The 18,353-nt window shown below is 40.3% G+C and overlaps 1 protein-coding gene across 11 annotated transcripts in view; it reads left to right on the top strand.

The window, feature by feature from the left end:
- Positions 1-18,353, top strand: part of TRPM3 (transient receptor potential cation channel subfamily M member 3) — an 804,873-nt gene that overhangs the window by 290,682 nt on the left and 495,838 nt on the right. For 2 of the 11 annotated variants that reach the window (XM_003995390.6, XM_019815753.2), the window contains exon 1: positions 16,161-17,215. The exons of 5 other annotated variants lie outside the window; for them this stretch is intronic. In XM_003995390.6, the coding sequence (XP_003995439.1) occupies positions 17,039-17,215 (177 nt within the window). In that variant the 5' untranslated portion in view covers positions 16,161-17,038. Of the gene's footprint in view, positions 1-16,160; positions 17,216-18,353 lie in introns of those variants that run through there. 4 more of the 11 variants (XM_003995399.6, XM_003995388.6, XM_045042773.1 and 1 more) reach the window with 4 other exon arrangements.

Below are 18,353 nucleotides of genomic sequence, written 5' to 3'. Positions count from 1 at the left end.
AAGATTTACTGCTTCACACCACGCCTCACACAGACTTGAGATTATTATCAAATATTTAATATTTGATAAGTATTGCCGTTGTTACTGTGATTACCTTGAACTGCACTCAGGACAAATATTCCAATAGAGTTAAGGTTTTCTGTGGTAAAATAGGTGACTTCTGACTGCTTACATTTTTTAAAAAATAAATTATTTACAAACTACAAGCTATTATTACCCTTTAAGTATTATCTCCATTTTCGCCTTTTCTTTCTCATACCCTTACTCTTTTTGTGCGGATTCCCAGCCAAGAGAAGTAGTTTATACCTATTTTCAGGACTGAAATGTAAACAGTGGAGTGGAGGTTTATTCTAATTATTTTTAACATATCCTCAGGAATTAAAGTTGAATTTTATCCCAGAGCTTCGCAACTTATAAAATTTTCATGGTAGAAAACCTCTTGAGATCATACCTTGCCACATGGCCATTTCTATGTGGCCTATTCAGCTAACGGGAAAATTGTAATATGCTGGTGCCATCAATTTAATCTTGGAGGCCATCACTCACTTCAGTTACAACGTGACTTGTGGTGAGAGCAGACAGCATTTGGGGAAGATAAAATAGCATGTATTCAGGGAATCAAGTAAGAATACCAAAGAGGCAAACAAAATGCAAATCTGCGAAGGAGATAAGGATGTAAGTAATAAAATCTGCAGGAGACCCCTTTGAACGTACTAATGACAAGACTTTATGTTATACAAGTTATATGCCAGTGTAACGTATAACTACATTATACAAGTCCTGTATGCCAAGTTAGGAGCCTTGAGGAGGAGTATTTTTCTGGTTTGTAAATGGGAAAAGAAGTAAACACATTTTAAAATCAATTTTTATATTGGAGCAGGCAGAAGTGTACATGACTTTGAAATGTATACCATTAATATACTGAAGGGATCAGAAAGCCAACTAGAGAAAAGAGACTCTCCCCCGGAGAAATCACATGGCTTCCACCTAATAGTTGAAAGATTAGGAAAATGGAACTGTAACTCAGGCGTAATTTTGTTTACATATTATAATGTGCTTTATTTTTTAAAATAGCTTTACTGAGATAACAACTTACCATAAAAACCACCCATTTGTAGTCTGCAATTCAGTGGTTGGTTCTATGATTTTTAATTAAACTGAGAAAACATTAAAAAAATGCATACTGGACTGCCTGGGTGGTTTAATCGGTTGAACCCCCAACTCTTGGTTTTGGCTCAGGTCACCATCTCATGGTTGGTGGGTTTGAGCCCCATGTCAGGCTCTGTGCAAATGGTGTGGAGCCTGCTTGAGATTTTCTCTCTCCGTCTCTCTCTCTGCCCCTCCCCTTCTCACTCTTTCTCTCTCAAATAAACTTTAAAAAAAGATGTGTAGAAAATGCTTTCTAGTTAGAAACTCGTATAAACACTGAAAAACCAATTGGAGGGCAATTTTTTCATTTAAAACCTGGAAACAGAAAAGCACCAGATTTTGTCCTCAGATGCTGCGGGGCAAATATAAACAAAAAGACAGAGGGCAAGCTGGATAGAGAAGCTAAGGAGACCTTTGATGAGGAACCAGGTATGTGAGTTTGAGGATGGAGGTTTCTATGCCCAGTTCCCTTTCTATTTTTTCTTGATTGCTAATACAGTAATCTCCCCTACCCCTTTATCCATGGTTTTGCTTTCTGGTGCTTTCAGTTACTGTGGTTTGTGGTCAACTGTTGCCTGGAAGTAGATGATCTTCCTTCCACCATAGTGTCAGGAGGTCAATGGTAACCTACATTAGGCACCTCACTTCATCTCCTCACATAGGTATTTTGTCTTTGTACATCGCCACAAGAAGGATGTGCGCAGTACGTAGGATAGTTTGAGAGGGACCACATTCACAGTGTGTTTATTACAGTATATTGTTAGAAGAATTCTATTTTGTTATTACTGTTAATATCTTCCTGTGACTATAAATTTATCATAGTTATGTATGCATAGGAACCAACATAATCTATGTAGGGTTTAGTACTATCTGCGGTTTCAGACATCCCCAGGGAGGAGAGGGAGGATTTTGGAATGAATCGCCCGCAAACAAGGGAGGACTACTCTACTTCCTCTTTGCAAAGTTCTGGTGTCTATTTCTACTTGCAAAAGATTCTTAAACGTGTATTTAAACTCCTTAAATAGTAGAAAAATGTTGCTTTTGTAAAAGTAATGCATGAAATGTATCCTCTAAGCCTGAAGCTTCCTTTTGGACATTTTGCAGAGCCCTTGAATCTTTTGCATATGAGACCTTTGGTGACCTATCAAAACAAAGAGCTGGTGAGGATTAAAACCCAAAGTCATGTGCTATTTCATGTGGAAAATTAAAGAGAAATTAAGAGAAGAACCATCTTTTTTCAAAAAAAAAAATTAAAACAATTGGAATCGCTCAGCCATTTTACCTAAATTTGTTGACATAGTTGCCAAATATATTCTCTACAATCCCACTAATGAATCTTCAAAACTCAGTTATCACTCTTCATGTTAGTAACACTTGGACAAGCTTATCTTAAGTATTTACTATAGCATTTAAAGTAATCTGTTCACTTGATATTTATCAGACTATTAGATTTTTATTTGATGTTCTTGGTACAGGGGAGAAGCTGTCTCAAACGTAATAGATTTTTGCCTTAAGCTGAAGCCATGAAAATGGTGACACTTAATCTTTATTTTTTTGAAGTAATACCCTTTTCCTCTTCTCTCTTTTGTGTGAATTTCAATACTTTTATATTAGTTTCAAGGATTAGTCACAACATAAAAAATAATTTGTTGCATTCTTAAGCACCCGCTTGGAGCATTATGTTGGTCTCAACTCTCTAAGAAAATTTTACCTTTGATTCCAGAGGTTAAAGAAAAATTTGGTCAACCACTAAAAACATGAATTACTACTATTTGTTTTCCTTTCTCTAGTTGTGATTGTCTACACAGATTCTAGAGTCATTTTCTGAAATGGAATCCTGATCACATTTACTCCCACACTTCGGAGCCTCTCAACTTCCTGAACCCACCCCGACCCCATCCACTGCAGTGATACAGTTCAAGCATCTTAATTCAAACCATCATGGTCCATCCCCAGCCTATTCTTTAGCCATACAAAACTACTTTCTGTCTTCAAAAGGTTACCATGGGCCCTCTTCCTTCCTCGCCTTTCCCAGGGCTGTTCTGACTATCCAGGGTGCCTTTGGTTAAATTTACAAAAATCTGGTGCTCCCAGTAATAGCTTAGAAATTGCATGTCTTCCTGTGCTCCAGACTGAGACCACCCCCAGCTACTCCCTCTCCTGTGCTCCTTTTAGCATTTTCTGCATATGCTGATCTAGACCTGGATTAAAGAGCAAAGTTAGGAGCACCTACCTAGCTTCTGTCATATAGTGGACATTTGAGTGTTATTAGACATACCATAATACTCCTGTAAATGTCCTAAGGAGGAGGCTAATACATTTATTAGAACTTCTCTCAAGGAGATTAAGGTATACAACTGGGAAGAACTGATTGAGAAGTAAGTAGGGTTGAAGAGGAAAAATCCTCAGGAAATAGGTTGCCATCAAAACATGTTCCTAAATCAAAACTATCTTCTCAGATGAGTGTGGGTACCTGTGACACATTTAGTTTTTTAATGTTAGTGTTTTGTTTTTAAGAGAGAGAGAGAGAGAGAGAGAGCAAGCATGAGTAGACAAGGGGCAGGGAGAGAGAGAATCCCAATCAGGCTCCACACTGTCCACACATAGCCCAATGTGGGGCTCGATTTCATGAACCGTGAGATCATGACCTGAGCTGAAATCAGGAGTGGGATGCTTAACCGATGGAGCCACCCAGGTGCCCCTGTGACAGTTTTATGTTACTAGATGGAGTACCCATATTTGGTGACAGAATTGAATGACTTAGGGCAGTAGAAGAAAGGCTGGTCCTAGCAATCTTTAATCATTTCCCGCATGACACTCAACCACTCCTCCAAAGGAGAATTTAAAGGATTAACACTTCGAGCCAGTAGCTACAGTATTTGTGGTTTTAGCTGGTTTTGAAGTCTCTGTCCTATCTTGTTTATCTGGTGGCACTTACTATGCTATGTGAACTTCCTGTTTTTTCAAGTAATGTGATGTGTTCCATCATTGTGTGGATTATATTTGAACCTCTTTCATCCTTAGAAACTGGCATAGTGTTAGACAAATAGCAGACATTCAGAAGGAATTGGTTAGATGAATCAATCTCAATCTGTCCAGTTAGTGCAGTCAGTGTTAATTAAATCACTTTTAACTATTGTCTCCAAAAATGTGCAAAAACCTTAAATTTATGATCAAGTGGGATAAAATTCTAGGCCTAGAGAAATATGTTTATGTAATTCCTCAGCAAACAAATAATATTTGTATTCTATATTAATAGCCTTTGACACATGACTATTTCAGTCTGAGAAAAATCAAGTCGATCTGAAATTTGCTGATAGATTTTTTTTTGACTGAAGATTGCCATACGTTGAGGTGTATCTGGCCCAGATGTTTCACAGCATAAACCCCTACAGAATGCAAAAGTCTCTGTGTCTCTGCTTCCACGTGGCTCTAGAGATGAGTTTATCCTTGAAGGCTGCCCTGTTTATAGGGGTAGTAAATACTAGGCAATATTCACTTCTTATTCCAAATAGATAATGGTGGAAATGGTTTATTTGTAATACACTGAAAATGGATGGAAACAATCTAGGAAGGCATTAGTCTCAATATGTAAAATGTTAGCTCTCGAAAGACCTCACCAGAGTGTCATCATTGCTCTTACTTTATACCATCATCCTGAGGTCCAGAGGAGTGAGGTGCCCTGATAAAGTTGACACTGCTGCTGACTGGTACACATGGAGGAAAATCCAGCTCCCTTGGCCTCCATACTACCTACTCCCATTCTGTATAATGCTGTCTCCATGGCTTCTGCCTCTCACCCTTCTCTCTGCCCTACCCCCTCAAAGAGAACTGGAGGTAACAGATGGCAGGATTTGTGTAAAGAGGGAATTAGGGAGGTGAAGAGTGTCTGAGAATTTGCTGTCCAATGTATGGACAAGATGCAAACATAAGATACCTTCTGAGTCCAAAAATAAGTTTTGGCTCCAGATGGATGCTTGAAGAGTCACTCACGTCATTCAAGGATGCTGAAGATGATCATAGTAATTCCAGAATGTTGGCATCTAGGTAAGTATGCTCTTGTAAGGTGTATTTATGACGAGTTCCTTTTGTTGACTGTTCTTGATCTGTTTGCCTCTTGCTTGTCTTTACTATTGTGAGGGCTTAGTGAGTTTTCAGATTGGATTTTCCCGCAACTGGTTTGGTGCCTAGTTGACAGCTCTAAGAAACAGAAGTTCTCTGTTTTCTGGCTACCAGTCCAGAGAGCTCAGTTCAAGGTATTGGCTCCGATCTTCAAAGTCTGTAGTGGCTTACATTCGTTTATTCAGTGGTTGGCCAGTAAGATGCCATTCAATTCACTCACTACTTCTTCCTGTACGTCTTGTGGCAGAGATCACTGCCACACTGAATGTTGCAGGATTGCCTCTATCAGACACTGAGATGACAGAATTCCAAGGCAGCTGGATTCTTTCCTCTACAGAGAGAATGTTTGTAAGAAGGAAAAAGCCCTTAATAATATTTGAAAATATGAAGGAACAGGCATCCTTTAGAACAGATTGTCAATTATATCATGGATCCCTGTATTCACAGTTGCTGTTGAAGGAATTTTATCACACCATTTGGATGGGACTATAATAAAAAGTAATAGAGTATTGCAGTTTGGTTAAGTATCAGCAAGGAGATTGTAGTCAAAATATTTAAAATATAATGAAAGGGAGAGCTTTTGAGATGGGCTAGGCACACTTGTGCACAGACTTTGATAGTAGGCGAAATAATGAGGTCAGGAAGGAAGGAGAACAGAGCCAAGATGGAGCTGAGAGTTCTGATGGAACAGCTGTAAGAATATATATAAACAGGTGTTCATCTGAACGTGGGTCGGCAATGGTCTTTCTTTAGCATAACATTGATAGAACTACCAAAGAAATGACAGCTAGCCTTGAATGTGTATATGTTGAAAAATTGCTTAAAACTAACAGAACAAAATTCAGAGACAAATAGAGAATTGCAAACATGCTAGTGACTCCTACGACAATACCCTTAGTACAAGAGAGCTGCTATGAATTCATAAGAAAAATAAAACACTAACGTAAGAAGAAGCAATTTACTAGAAGAATTACAAATGGCCACAGGAAAAATGGAGCTTTATAAGTTACCAAATAAATGCATGATATTTCTTTTTCTGTGATCAACTTAGCCAAAAGTTAATTTAAATTAATGATGTGACTAGTTTTGTCAATGATTTAGTAATAGGGACATTTTTTACATATTGCTGAGGGGCATGTAAAATGGATAGCAGTTTGGAAGTACCTATCAAGAGACTGAAAAAAATTCATGACTTATGAGCCAATTATGCTTCCTCCTAAATGGTGTTTTAAGGAAATAATCAGATGTGTACAAAAATGTATAATACAGTATATTCTTAATAGCATTATTTATAACCATAAAAATGGAAGCAGGCTGATTATCTTGCGGTGAATAACCCATAGAATTCTATACAATCAGGTAATACTGTATCTTCTAAGCCTATTGAATAACATGGAGATGAGTTCATGATACAATAATCTTATTAAGCTATAGGTAAAGCATGATTCCTGAAATACTTGACAAATTTTCAAAAATCACATCCATAGTTACTTATGGGTGATGGAATTTTAGGTAATTCTTATTTCCTTATATTTTGGGGAGTTTTCAAACTTTTCTATATTGAACAATTGTTCTTTTGCAATCAGAAAAAAAAAACAGTTAATAGATTTTCCCAAGGTTTCTTACCTACAGAAAATTCACACATTTTGACTGTATCACTTGATGAATTGCAGCAGTTACATACAGTTGAGTTACTGCCACTGCATTCTGGATAGAAAGTATTTTCATCACCCTAAAAAGTTACTCATGTCCCTCTGCAGTCAGCTCCATCCTCCAAATATCCCGGGCAACCACTGCTCTGCTTTTCGTCGCTATTGTTTTGTTTTCTCTAGAAGACTCAAAATCTGTTAGGATTTTGAGATGCATTCATGATGCTGTATATGCTGTATTTTGTCCTAAAGAACATATTTTGAATATTCAGTGCGTGGTTCATTCCAAAAATTAATCCTGGAGTGGAGAGGCAAGCCATGGGCATAAAGAAAAGAATGAGATACTGAGCCTGGAGACCTTAGCCAAGTCATTACATTTTCCCATTCTTAATTTGCTCATCTGATGCCATGCTTCAGCATCATTGTGAGTAACAAACCGTAATAGGCCTCTTAAACTACTTTGTGAGGCATGAGCATCAGTTCCTGGTTTTATTGTCATTATGATTTAATTAAGATAGCAGATGTGTAGTTCGGTCTTCCTATCCTCTTGAAAAGGACATGTGTCTTTATGCAAAATAGTTTGCCTTCATGAAGACCTTTTCTGAAATTAGGTTAAGCCCTTCATGAATTGCCATCATGGGAGATGTTTGAGAATGGACCAGAGGTTTGAGAATGTTTTACCACAAGGGTAACTGAAAGAATTCTCTAGCATGAGTTATTTTCAAATCCAAGTTCTGGTATCCACACTCTGCTTCTTTTGCATTCTTTTCCAAATCCCTCTGTGTTTAGAGCATCATCTCTACTAGCAGGAAAGAGTCTGAGAACATCCTCCTTTTGTTATTCTTGTGTTATCAGATAAGCAATTCTTAGACTTTTCAAGGCAATGGAGTTAAGATTTGGGGGAGCAAAAAGGCACTGAGAAACAGTAAGTGTTCCCACCTGTTTGCAGATAAGCACTAGACACTATAACTTTAAATGACATGAAAGAAAGGATACAGCAAGCCTGTCTGGGTCACCAAATTTTGGTTGGGTGTCTGTCAAGTTCTAGATGTTCTATAGGACCTGAGATACAGTTGCTAACTACCCTAATGGAGATGCAAACAAAACAAAAAAAAATAATAAAAGCAACAACAAAAAAACGTCAAATAGTTACAAATTCTGAGAAGTAAAAAAGATTTAAACAAGAGCTATAATGGAGTTGTCCCAACTCCGTAGGGAGAATTGGATGGTTTTGTTCATGGGAGTGAATTAATGGGTTTTAATCCTGGGCGATTTCATAAAACAGAACTGATCCTTCTCTCATCTGATCTGTAGCCAGCGGTTTACTTGCAAAGAGTTTAATTAACATGCAAGGAAAAAGTGCACACAGGAAAGCTTTATCTACCTTTTATTTCCTGAAACAATAGTTTCTCAAGATTTTCCCATTGGGATAATGCCAGGTAGTACAGGACATTGTAGTCTTCCCTCTAGTCATCTATTGGCTTTCTTGTCGGGGAGGGCTCCCCACCTGGGATCCCCATGCAGTGAACGAGATACCCTATGCCAGTGCATGTATCCGTTAGGCTCCTGTGGATAGTTTGGGCTGGATTTACAATAGTGGTCAGAATCTGATTCATTAGCCAATTGAGAAACTGTTTTAAATCAAATTTTTCGGCACCTTCATTTTCTAACTTAACTGCTTCAGGTCATTAGTAGAGTTTTGATAATATTTTCCCCCAGATGTTCTGCATATTTCATAGAAAGTTCAGGTAACCCAGAAGAATCCTCATCGTTTTGCTTATACAGTTACACAGATACCTTTGGTCTTTACTTACTATGATAATTACCAGGTTTTCTGGCCAAGTGTATCTTTTGTGTGATTGCAACCTCTTATTGCCCTGATAAATAGTTGAGAATATGGTTTTTCAGTTGTGAAGAATGATGATGGGGTTATAAGATAGCTAACCAAGGTATCTGAAACTCAGTGGCCTTAAAAATAGATTTTATTTTTTATTTATTATAAAACATACAGTATATCAAGAATTTATATTTGAATTAAAACCATGGCTCTGAAACTCAGGGTGTAAACTTGGGCAAATATTTAACCTTTGTGTGCCTCAGTTTCCTCATCTGGAAAATACAGCAGGTGGGTATACAAGTAGAATAGTAGGAATTCAATGTATTTGAGTATAAAGAATTTAACTCACATTTGCAAGAATCGTGGGAATCCTTGAGAAACATTTTTCCACTTAATAAATACTGTGTCCCAGGCACTTGAATCATATATTGGCCTACTAAATGAGGATAAATCTTTGTCTCAGTGAGCCTGCTGCCCAGGGCAGGCTTCCCCAGCCCAGATGGAACTAGAGTGTAGGGAAATGTGGAAACCCAGAGCCACTGAGAGACCCTCAATCCTTCTGTGCTCTGCAGGATTTTGATGTTAAGGTTAGATGCACTGAGTGGCTTCTCCTCTTTGCTGATTGTATTAGTGGTCAAATACTACTTTGCTTTAGAAAACCACAGGAAACCTTGTGTGAGTGTTTTTTTTTTAATTGGCAGCAGCGTATTGTAGGGGGATGGGAATAGATTGTAGAATCAGATAAACAGAGTATAGAATCATAGACCTGGATTCAAGTCCATTTACCAGCCATGTGACTGGCAAATTTCTTAATCTCTTTGAGTCTATGATGTCCTGAGACTACTACCTCACCTATTACCCATACTATGAATATGAGGAGAGTAATGCTGCAAAAGTTGTTTGCAAACAAAATAGGTTTGTAGTAACATCTAACAGAACTATGCCTTTAGAAGACCTAGCACATTTTAGCACATAGTACATCCTCAAAGTTACTAATCATCATTGTAACATTATTATAATTAGCCATTGCTAATTAGCCACTATGTTTTTTTAAGATGAAGATTTATAAAGGTTATTGGAATTGTCCAGTGATAGAATGTGGATTCAAACCCAGTTCTTCCGGTTTCAAAATCCATATTGTTTGCATTGATTTTGTGTCTCCTCAATGAGAGAGAAAAAGAAAACAAAAGCCAGACCAAGTCCTCTGAAAAGCTAAAGTCATTTAATTCTTGCCACTACTCTTAGTCAAGGTAAAAAGGAAAGGCTTATGGTTGTTAAAAAAGATATCAGAGTAAACATTAGCAGTTATACGTTTTATGGAAGGCTGATAAAAATAGACGGCACGTATGGTTTCCGTTAGCTTTCTTCATTCAAATCCTCTGCTGTGCAGAGCTACCACTCAGGATCGTCCCAATCACAGCATGTCTCTGTTTCCCAGGTGAGCAGACCCTATGGTTCAACCAGTGCTTGCAATTTGTGTCAGAAGCTCAGATGCAGAAAGGGGTGTGGTGTTGCTGCGGCAGGTTTTGGCTCTCATGGGTGGGCATCATAAGGTGTTCGGGAAGGTATATGTGAGGCTTGAGCTTGAACTTGTGTTTTACTTAAGCATCCATGGACTCCAAGATCTGACTTAGGCTGCACTGTCGGCAATGAAATGTTCAGCTTCCCTCCAATTCACACGATTTAGTCAAACACTAATTGGAGATTCACAGCTTAAAATCCCCTTCCCAAAAGGTATTCATTGATGAGTTCTTCACCAAGTTGGTCAGATTTTTGGCTTCATAATGGAAAATTATATAAAATATCTATATTCTGCGTGTGTTTGTATGTGCACACGTGTGTTAGAGAAAGAGGGAGAGAGGTCTGGGCTCAGAGTAGAGAACATCTACAGTAATGAATAGCCTTGCAGATATTAGAAGAAGGCATATATTAAGTGGTTTAGAAATGCATATCTTAAATTCTTATATTTTTAACAAGCCTCCATGGACTCATTAAAATTTCAGCATCCCCTGAAATCCCACAAAATTATCCCCTTTGTAAATGGAAGTTTTAGGTTTTCAAAGCTTGAATGACGATGTGTATTAGCTTTTGGCCTTTGAATATTTGGTGTGTGTGTGTGTGTGTGTGTGTGTGTGTGTGTGTCTGCATCTGCATGTAGGGTTTCTATTTTTGGTGAGACAGAAGCTGCATATATACCTTAGGGTTTTCGGAAGTGAAACATACTCTATTAATGGAATCTGTGATCCCCTCAGCTGCAGAAAGGAAAGCCGTAAGCAAAGCGCCCTGTCTGGGTCTCCTCACATGTGTTGTTTGCTGCCTATCTTCTAACTGGAGGAAGCAAAGGAGGACGTGAAGTTGTGTTTTGCTTTGCTTTTCCAGAGCAGTAGCTTTGGGAAAGGCCATACATAGAACTTGATATTGATAATTTCAATTGCTAATATTTTTTGACCTTTTACCATGGGCCGGTTTCTCTTTTAAGGGCTCCATACATTTTAGCCATTTAACTTCCCAGTATTTCTCTGGCATAGGTAGTATAATTATCTGCAATTTGTGGATGAAGAAGGTAATGCGCAGTGAGGTTAAGAAACTGCTCAGAGCTACACGAAAGGGGTAAAACGGTGTTGACATCCAGGCCATGTATGGCTTGTGCTCCTAAGCACTATGCCAGTGGTGTCAGCGAAAGAAATAACAACTCTCATCATAACCATTATTCCATTTAAATGTGTGTTTGCCATATAAGCATTGTGCTAGTTTTTTATCATCACGAAAACCCCAAAATGGAAACTATTGTAGATGCCATTTTACAGCATGAAAACTAAGACTGACAGGTTAAGTAACTGGCCCAGGCCTATGCAGCTAAGTAAGAGGGGTTTGAAATGAGTCTGACCTCAAAACGAGCAGATGAAGATACAGAAGAGGAAGCACAGATGGTCCAGTCTCTGCCCATTTCTTGATACAAGCCTGGGCTTCTCATTAGCCAGGGCTGACCACTGCCTCCCTGATGAGTCAGGGTCAAAAAGGTAAAACACACACCACATTTCCGGTTTCAGGTGCCAAGGAAGCCACTTTGCTACGGAGTTTCTGTTGGGCATGCTCACTCTAGGGGTCAGGGAAAGAGTGTCTGTGTGCGCATCAGCTGTTACTGAAAGAACCTTTATGAGAAATGATTCAAGGAATTGAAGAGGATTAGACGCTATTATACTTAAAGTTCCTTTATGACATAATAGAGACTGTACCCCTAAGAGTATTTCTCAATAATTGCAATCCATCGTGTGAAGATAGAATAAAAGTCTAAGATTTGTCTACTGAGGAGAAGAGATTTAAGGGGAGCCTTTTGTCGTACACTGGGACAGCCATTCTCTGGAAAAGGCGCTTGCTTTAGAAATTAGAGGGAGGGACTATCTGCCACTAGAGCTGTCCAACTATGGAATGTGTGGCCTCAAAACCTTGCCCGCTCCCTGTCGCCGTAAGTTTTTGTGCAAAGGGTGGACAGCAGTCAGGGAAGTGAGGAAAGATCTCAGTACTGGGGCGGGGAATGGAGAAAACAGGTATTCTAATTCTGCGATAGTGTCATTTCACACGGAGTAAGTGCTATCGAAGCTATAAATGTGAGTCCTTTATTTTAATAGATTTTAATGTATTTTAGAATCTATTACCTATAAAAGATACCAAAAGGAAAAACAATGTGAGTTTTTTCTACTGAAGGTATTTCACCTATTAGAAGAATATTTAGAAGTAAGTTAAGGGCTGTTTACTCTCAATTAAACGTATAAAGAGATTTACTGTTTTGGAAAACACTGTAGAAGCATCTAAAAATTTCTAACAATGTTAAAACTGTATTTGTGGTTGAAGGGAAGAAATGGGAAAAAGCATGGGTTTTTGTTTAAATAAGAATGTTAAATTGTCAGGGTTCACAGCATAAATGATTTTCTGATAAAATTGTTGAATTATCAAATGCAACAGAGCTAATACCCGAGGCCAACCATAAAGCAAGTAGGAAGTTAATAGTGAGGTTACAAAATATTGTGGTACATGAAGTTACTTACAAAGACTTTACCATTGGGGCTGTTCGTGCTGTTTCCCTTGAATGCTTACATATCATCTTTCTGCACTTAAGTACGTTACGCTTACTGTTAGAGCCTGAAAATATCTGTTCACTTACTTTCCAGATACCTATTGAACTTCAACATTAAAATATACTGTGAAAAATTACCTTGGAGCCTTTTTTGAGTGTTTGGTGTAGGAAACACATTTTAGCAGGAGGCTTTGGAATGCTGAACTACCCAGACACTGTGTCCTTGCCTTTCTGTTTTCTTAGGTTTTCATGGGTCAGCCCCTTTTTATATCTAAAGGATGTAAAGTGAAACAGTGTACAAAGTGGTACATTGAGGGTGCCATGAGATTTTTTTTTAAATGTTTATTTTTGAGAGAGACAGAGCATGAGTGGGGGAGGGGCAGAGGGAGAGGGAGGCACAGAATCTAAAGCAGGTTCCAGACTCTGAGCTGTCAGCACAGATCCTGATGTGGGGCTCAAACTCACGAACTGTGAGATCATGACCTGAGCTGAAGTTGGATGCTCAACTGACTGAGCCAGCCAGGCACCCCAGGTTTTGTTTTTTTAAAGAGAAGGAACATGGTTTCCCAAAGGAAGAAATACAGAATGTCTGTATTGTGGCTCATTGTCAGCCATGAGACAGCTCAAATCTTATCATGATTCTTTTTTTCCCCTTACCATGATTCTTAAATTTAGCATCATTTATATGGGAAATGCAAAGCATGAAAGAGAAATAGTTTGTTCAAAGGCAGACTTCAGAGTGCAGAGATTCGATGGGTTGGGTTTGCTATTTGTTAGGACACTGACAGCTAATATGTCCTTGTCAGATTTTTAAAAATTTTTTTAAAAATATTTATTTTTGAGAGAGAGAGCATGAGTGGGGAAGGGAAAGAGAGGGAGACACAGAATCCAAGCAGGCTTCAGGCTCTGAGCTGTCAACTCAGAGCCCGACGCGGGGCTTAAACCTACAAACTATGAGATCATGACCTGAGCCGAAGTCAGACGTTTAACTGCTTAACCAACTGAGCCACCCAGGCACCCGGCTTTGTCAGGTTTTTAAGTCTGCTAGAATTTTTTCTGCAGATGTGTAAACATCCACGTTCATCAAATTTGTAAACAAGCCTTTTGGATTGATGAGAGCCTAATGTTGAGGGCTTGGCTCGCTCGTGTGATCTCAGCTCTTTCCTCATTAGACTTCTCTCTCAAACCCAGGAAGGCAGCATTCCATGCAAAAATTGCATTTCTTGAAGGGGGTGGGTTCCTGAGAACCCTGCTTGAAATGTTGTGATAGCAAACAATTCTGGCACAAACTACTCCAGTGATGGAATAAGAACCGCCCCCCCCCTCAGGCGCTGCCAGCCTTCTTTGATCTATACCTCTCTTGCAGCATCGTCTCCAGAGCAGTCCTCCAGAGATTCTGTGCTGCTCTCTAATTGCCATTAGAGAGGGCTGAGAATCCTCCTGCTTCCAGTTCTGCAGGGTTCCTAACTATTCTCTTTGACTAACGTCATTCGCTAAGAATTAAAGGGACTAGGATCAAAGGTTGTGAGTTTTCAGAACGACACTGTCATTTTTGTGGGGTCCTGAACAGTGAGGGGCAGACGAGAGGGGACTGCATGTTGCAGCATTTTCTTGGGGTCAGACTTCTCACAACTGCAAGGGAACCACTGCTTAGCATTTAATAGCTCAGAGATCCTGGAGCCTCAAAGCTCCACTCAGGGCAACCTCTTATAATCTGCTGAATACCACGCTGCAGGATAGCATGAGGAAGCCCATACTTACCTTAAAGGCTCCCACCTTCCTCTTTACCCCGGTTAGGAAACGCATGGTAACTGATAGGAAACATTGAGATTCACTCTGTCTTGCTCAACCTCATTACCTGGTCCTAGAAATGCATACACTCATGCATGCTGAATGGAAATTACCGGTGGGTTCCTCCTTCAACTTCAACACAAGCTGCCTGGAAGATGGATCCTGGTGGAAGGGACTTAGTCTGTACCAGGCACTGTTCTGAGGACACATGAGTAGCTCGTGTGGTCCTCACAATAACCTCAGGTGTGTTTCCATTTTTATCTCCGTTTATAGATGAAGACTGCAAAGCACAGATTAGGTGAGTAAATTGCCCAAGGCCAGTGTCAGAATTAGAGTTTGAACCATGTAGCCTGATTCTACAATTTCTTTTGGTCACTACTGCATCAACATCACACCGAGGAAATTACCTGAAAGAAATGCTGAGCATTTCTTCTTTAAGCACTTTTAGCTCAGCTCTTACATAGTTAAGTCACCGGAAAACAGAGGCACTGGGTCCCCTTAATTATAAAAGAAAAAGAAGAAAGAAGAGAGAGCTTGTCTTTGGAGTCCAATAGACTGGTTTTGATCCAAATCCTACTTTTCCTGGTTACGTGATTTTGGCCTGTTAGTAGTTTCTCAAGTCCACAGTTGCTTAATCTTTAAAGTGGGGATATGACCACTGCATCTACTTCATAGGGCTGTTGATGACACGAACTTTGGAAATGCATCTGGAATGCTGACCACAATGCTTGACATGTGCGTGTTAGCTGTTGTTATTTTAAAGTGATCTTTAATGCTTTGTGGAAATAGAATGGTGACAGAAAATGAACCAACTGCACGGGAGACCTATTACAGTGATAATCAGACACTGAATTTTCTACAAGGCAAGTCAGTGGTCTGGGTTCCACCACTAGATGAGATTTTTCTGCAAGTGTCCTTGGTGCTCTAACACAGGACTATTGCGAGGGAAATAGTGTTACAATGCAACGTGTCAGGTATTTATTCGAAGGAATAAAGGGTGGGTTCAGATCCCAAATTCTGAATTACAGCAGGGTCCCAATGTAGCATGTCTGCCCTCCCCCGTCTTAATGCCGCTTCAGAATGCATAAATCATGGAGCTAGGATTTACTAATCTCCTCGAGTTAATTAGATGTGGAAAATCAGTGTAGTCATGGGGAGGGACTTAAAGAGGGAAAATAACGTAAGATGGCAATCCTATAAGGATGTGGTGAATCTCTGGGCCGCCATGCCATCGGTCAACTGCACCCACTGTGGTCTGATGCCTAGAGGATGTGTGGCAAGTTCACACTTGGTTGTGACATGAACTTCCTCTTCCCAACCACCAGAATTTCATCACTTTCTACCAAAGTGAAATTATCCAATTTCTGCTTTCCAATTGAATGTTCTTCTTTATTCTCTTTGGCCACAGGAGCCTGAACCATGCTAACTCAGCCTTCCTGCCTCTCTCTCTCTCTCTCTCTCTCTCTCTCTCTCTCTCTCTCTCTCTCTCTCTCTCTCTCAAAGCCATCCTTAGAAAATGATGGGGGGTCAGTATCCCATAGAGAGCCTCCTGTGTGGCACCTTGAGGGTTAAACTTTTGTTGCAGAGACAGAGTATCAGTGGCTTTCCAGGAAGATATAAGCCCCGATTTAGAAACTGCCATTTCTAAAAGGTAAGCCAAACATAAATTAGTTTGCACTGCTTTCTATGAAAGGGATAACTTGCCGCTCCCACTGTCTCTGTGTTAGTTTGCTTCTCTCTGTGCGGGCAGCCTGTCTGTCATCTACATAATGTATATATCAGGGCGAGGACCTTCACTCACAGCTAATAAAAACCTCAGCGCATGACAGAGGTGTCTTTTACTATGGATCCGTCTTACAATAGGTCTCAATTTACCGTGTCCCGTCAATCAAAAGGGAAGTGTTTATCTTCTCATTCGAAGGCATCCCTTCTCCCTCTGTGCCCTAGCCCCTCCCCTCGTGCTAGTTTCCAGCCCCTCAAAGATGCTTTGTGCAAGAAAGTGCAAGTTCCCTCGTTCTGGATTTATTGATTTTCCCTCTTGCTCTCCTCCTGGCTCCCCCCCAAAGCAAGCTAGCGGAGCAAATGGCCCGGGTTCTCCCCCAACGCCTGACTTGCGTTTACTGGGAGGAGAGCCGGAGAGGGAGCGTGCGTTCGGAGCACACTGCTCTGACTGCGACCACAGACTGTTTTGTGCAGGCTGTCCTTCTCCTTCAAAACGGTGCATCCCCTCCCCGGAGCAGCAGGCAGTGTGCCTCCATTCAGCCACATTTGGTATGCATGAGCACGGCTGCAGGGAGAGGGGAGGTGGCTTTCTTAAGAAGGTTCGGTGGCTCAGGAAACGCCACTTGAGTAGTCTCCCAAGTTCCAGGAAGCCTCTGCCCTAATGGAATTTGCAGGTGTGGAGATGACCATGGGATGCCAAGGCCGTGGGGGACCGTCTATTTTCTAGGCATTGCTCAGGTTTGCAATTTTTGGTTTTCCCGGTGGAATTTGGAAGGGGTCATGAATCAAACTGATGCTCCTCGTCCCCTAAACTGGACCATCCGGAAGCTTTGCCACGCAGCCTTCCTCCCATCTGTCAGACTTCTTAAGGTACTGTAACTTGCTGCTTTGAATGGCTCTAATTGTGCTTTGCAGGTCTAAATACCCAACTTCGCACTTGGGCTGGGACACACCTTTCGGGGAGCACAAATGCTTACAGTGCTGGCTCAGTTGCCCAAGGCTGGCTCAGAGAGGCTGTCAGCGGGCTGTAGACCCCCACGGTGTTAGGGAGGAGAGATGGTCTGAGCCACATTTGGGAATGAGATTATGGTGGCAGAGAATGGGCTCCCCGAGTGCTCCCCTCCGTCCCTCAGCCCCCCGCCCTAAACATTCCTAAAATAGAATTAATTAACTTCTTTGGGAGGGTGGGAATAGTAATGGGAGTGAAATCTCCTACTCCAGGCATTTGGCTCCTGGTTTTTTTTCCCCCCTCCCTGGGGAAGCCCTTCGACCCACTTTCCCTTTAAATGGAACCTGAGAGAACAAAGGATTCTCCTCACTATTTTAAAAGCCTTGTGTCCTTAGGTGGTCGCTCAGGTAAAGACAGAGAATGAATCTCATCAGATTGTGACTTCTTTGGTGTCCTTGTTTTTAGAAAGGCATGATAATTTTAGTCTCCTAAGTGAAGCCAGTAGTGGGAAAGTGTGGTTGAATATGTATTGAACGTATGCCTCCAGCTCCCGCTCTGAGTTACACAAAAGAATGGTACTACACCTGAGCTTAGAATTGTTACTCTGTGTCTGCAGCACTTCCTTTCTAGAAGCAAATGCATTGAAGGTACTGAAAAAGTCCCCACAACTCCGTAATAATTGCACCATCATCGACCTTATAGGGAAGAAAATACAAATAAAATTTACAAGGTGGACAAAGCGTGTATTTTTTTTTCTCCAGAAGAGAGAATGTGCTAACATTTATTGGGGGGGGGAGGGGGGGAGTCCATATCTCTGAATGTCCCACATCCATGTGAAGTTAAAAAGGCAAAGCAAAGTTCTTCATTCTCTTTTCCATATTAACATGATAGTGGGATTTAATGACCACTGGATATTGAGCCTAAGTGTCTACAATGGAGGATTAAAGAATTAGTCCTGAATTAATGATATTGCAATATTTTATTTTTATTTATTGATTTTATTATTTTTTCTTGCTGAGGCTGTGTTTTGGTTGGGTCAAGTTTGATGTGGACAATTAG

Source organism: Felis catus, chromosome D4, assembly GCF_018350175.1.
Source record: "Felis catus isolate Fca126 chromosome D4, F.catus_Fca126_mat1.0, whole genome shotgun sequence".
NCBI classification, from domain to species: Eukaryota; Metazoa; Chordata; class Mammalia; order Carnivora; family Felidae; genus Felis; species Felis catus.
This window is presented reverse-complemented; position numbering and strand designations above follow the sequence as displayed.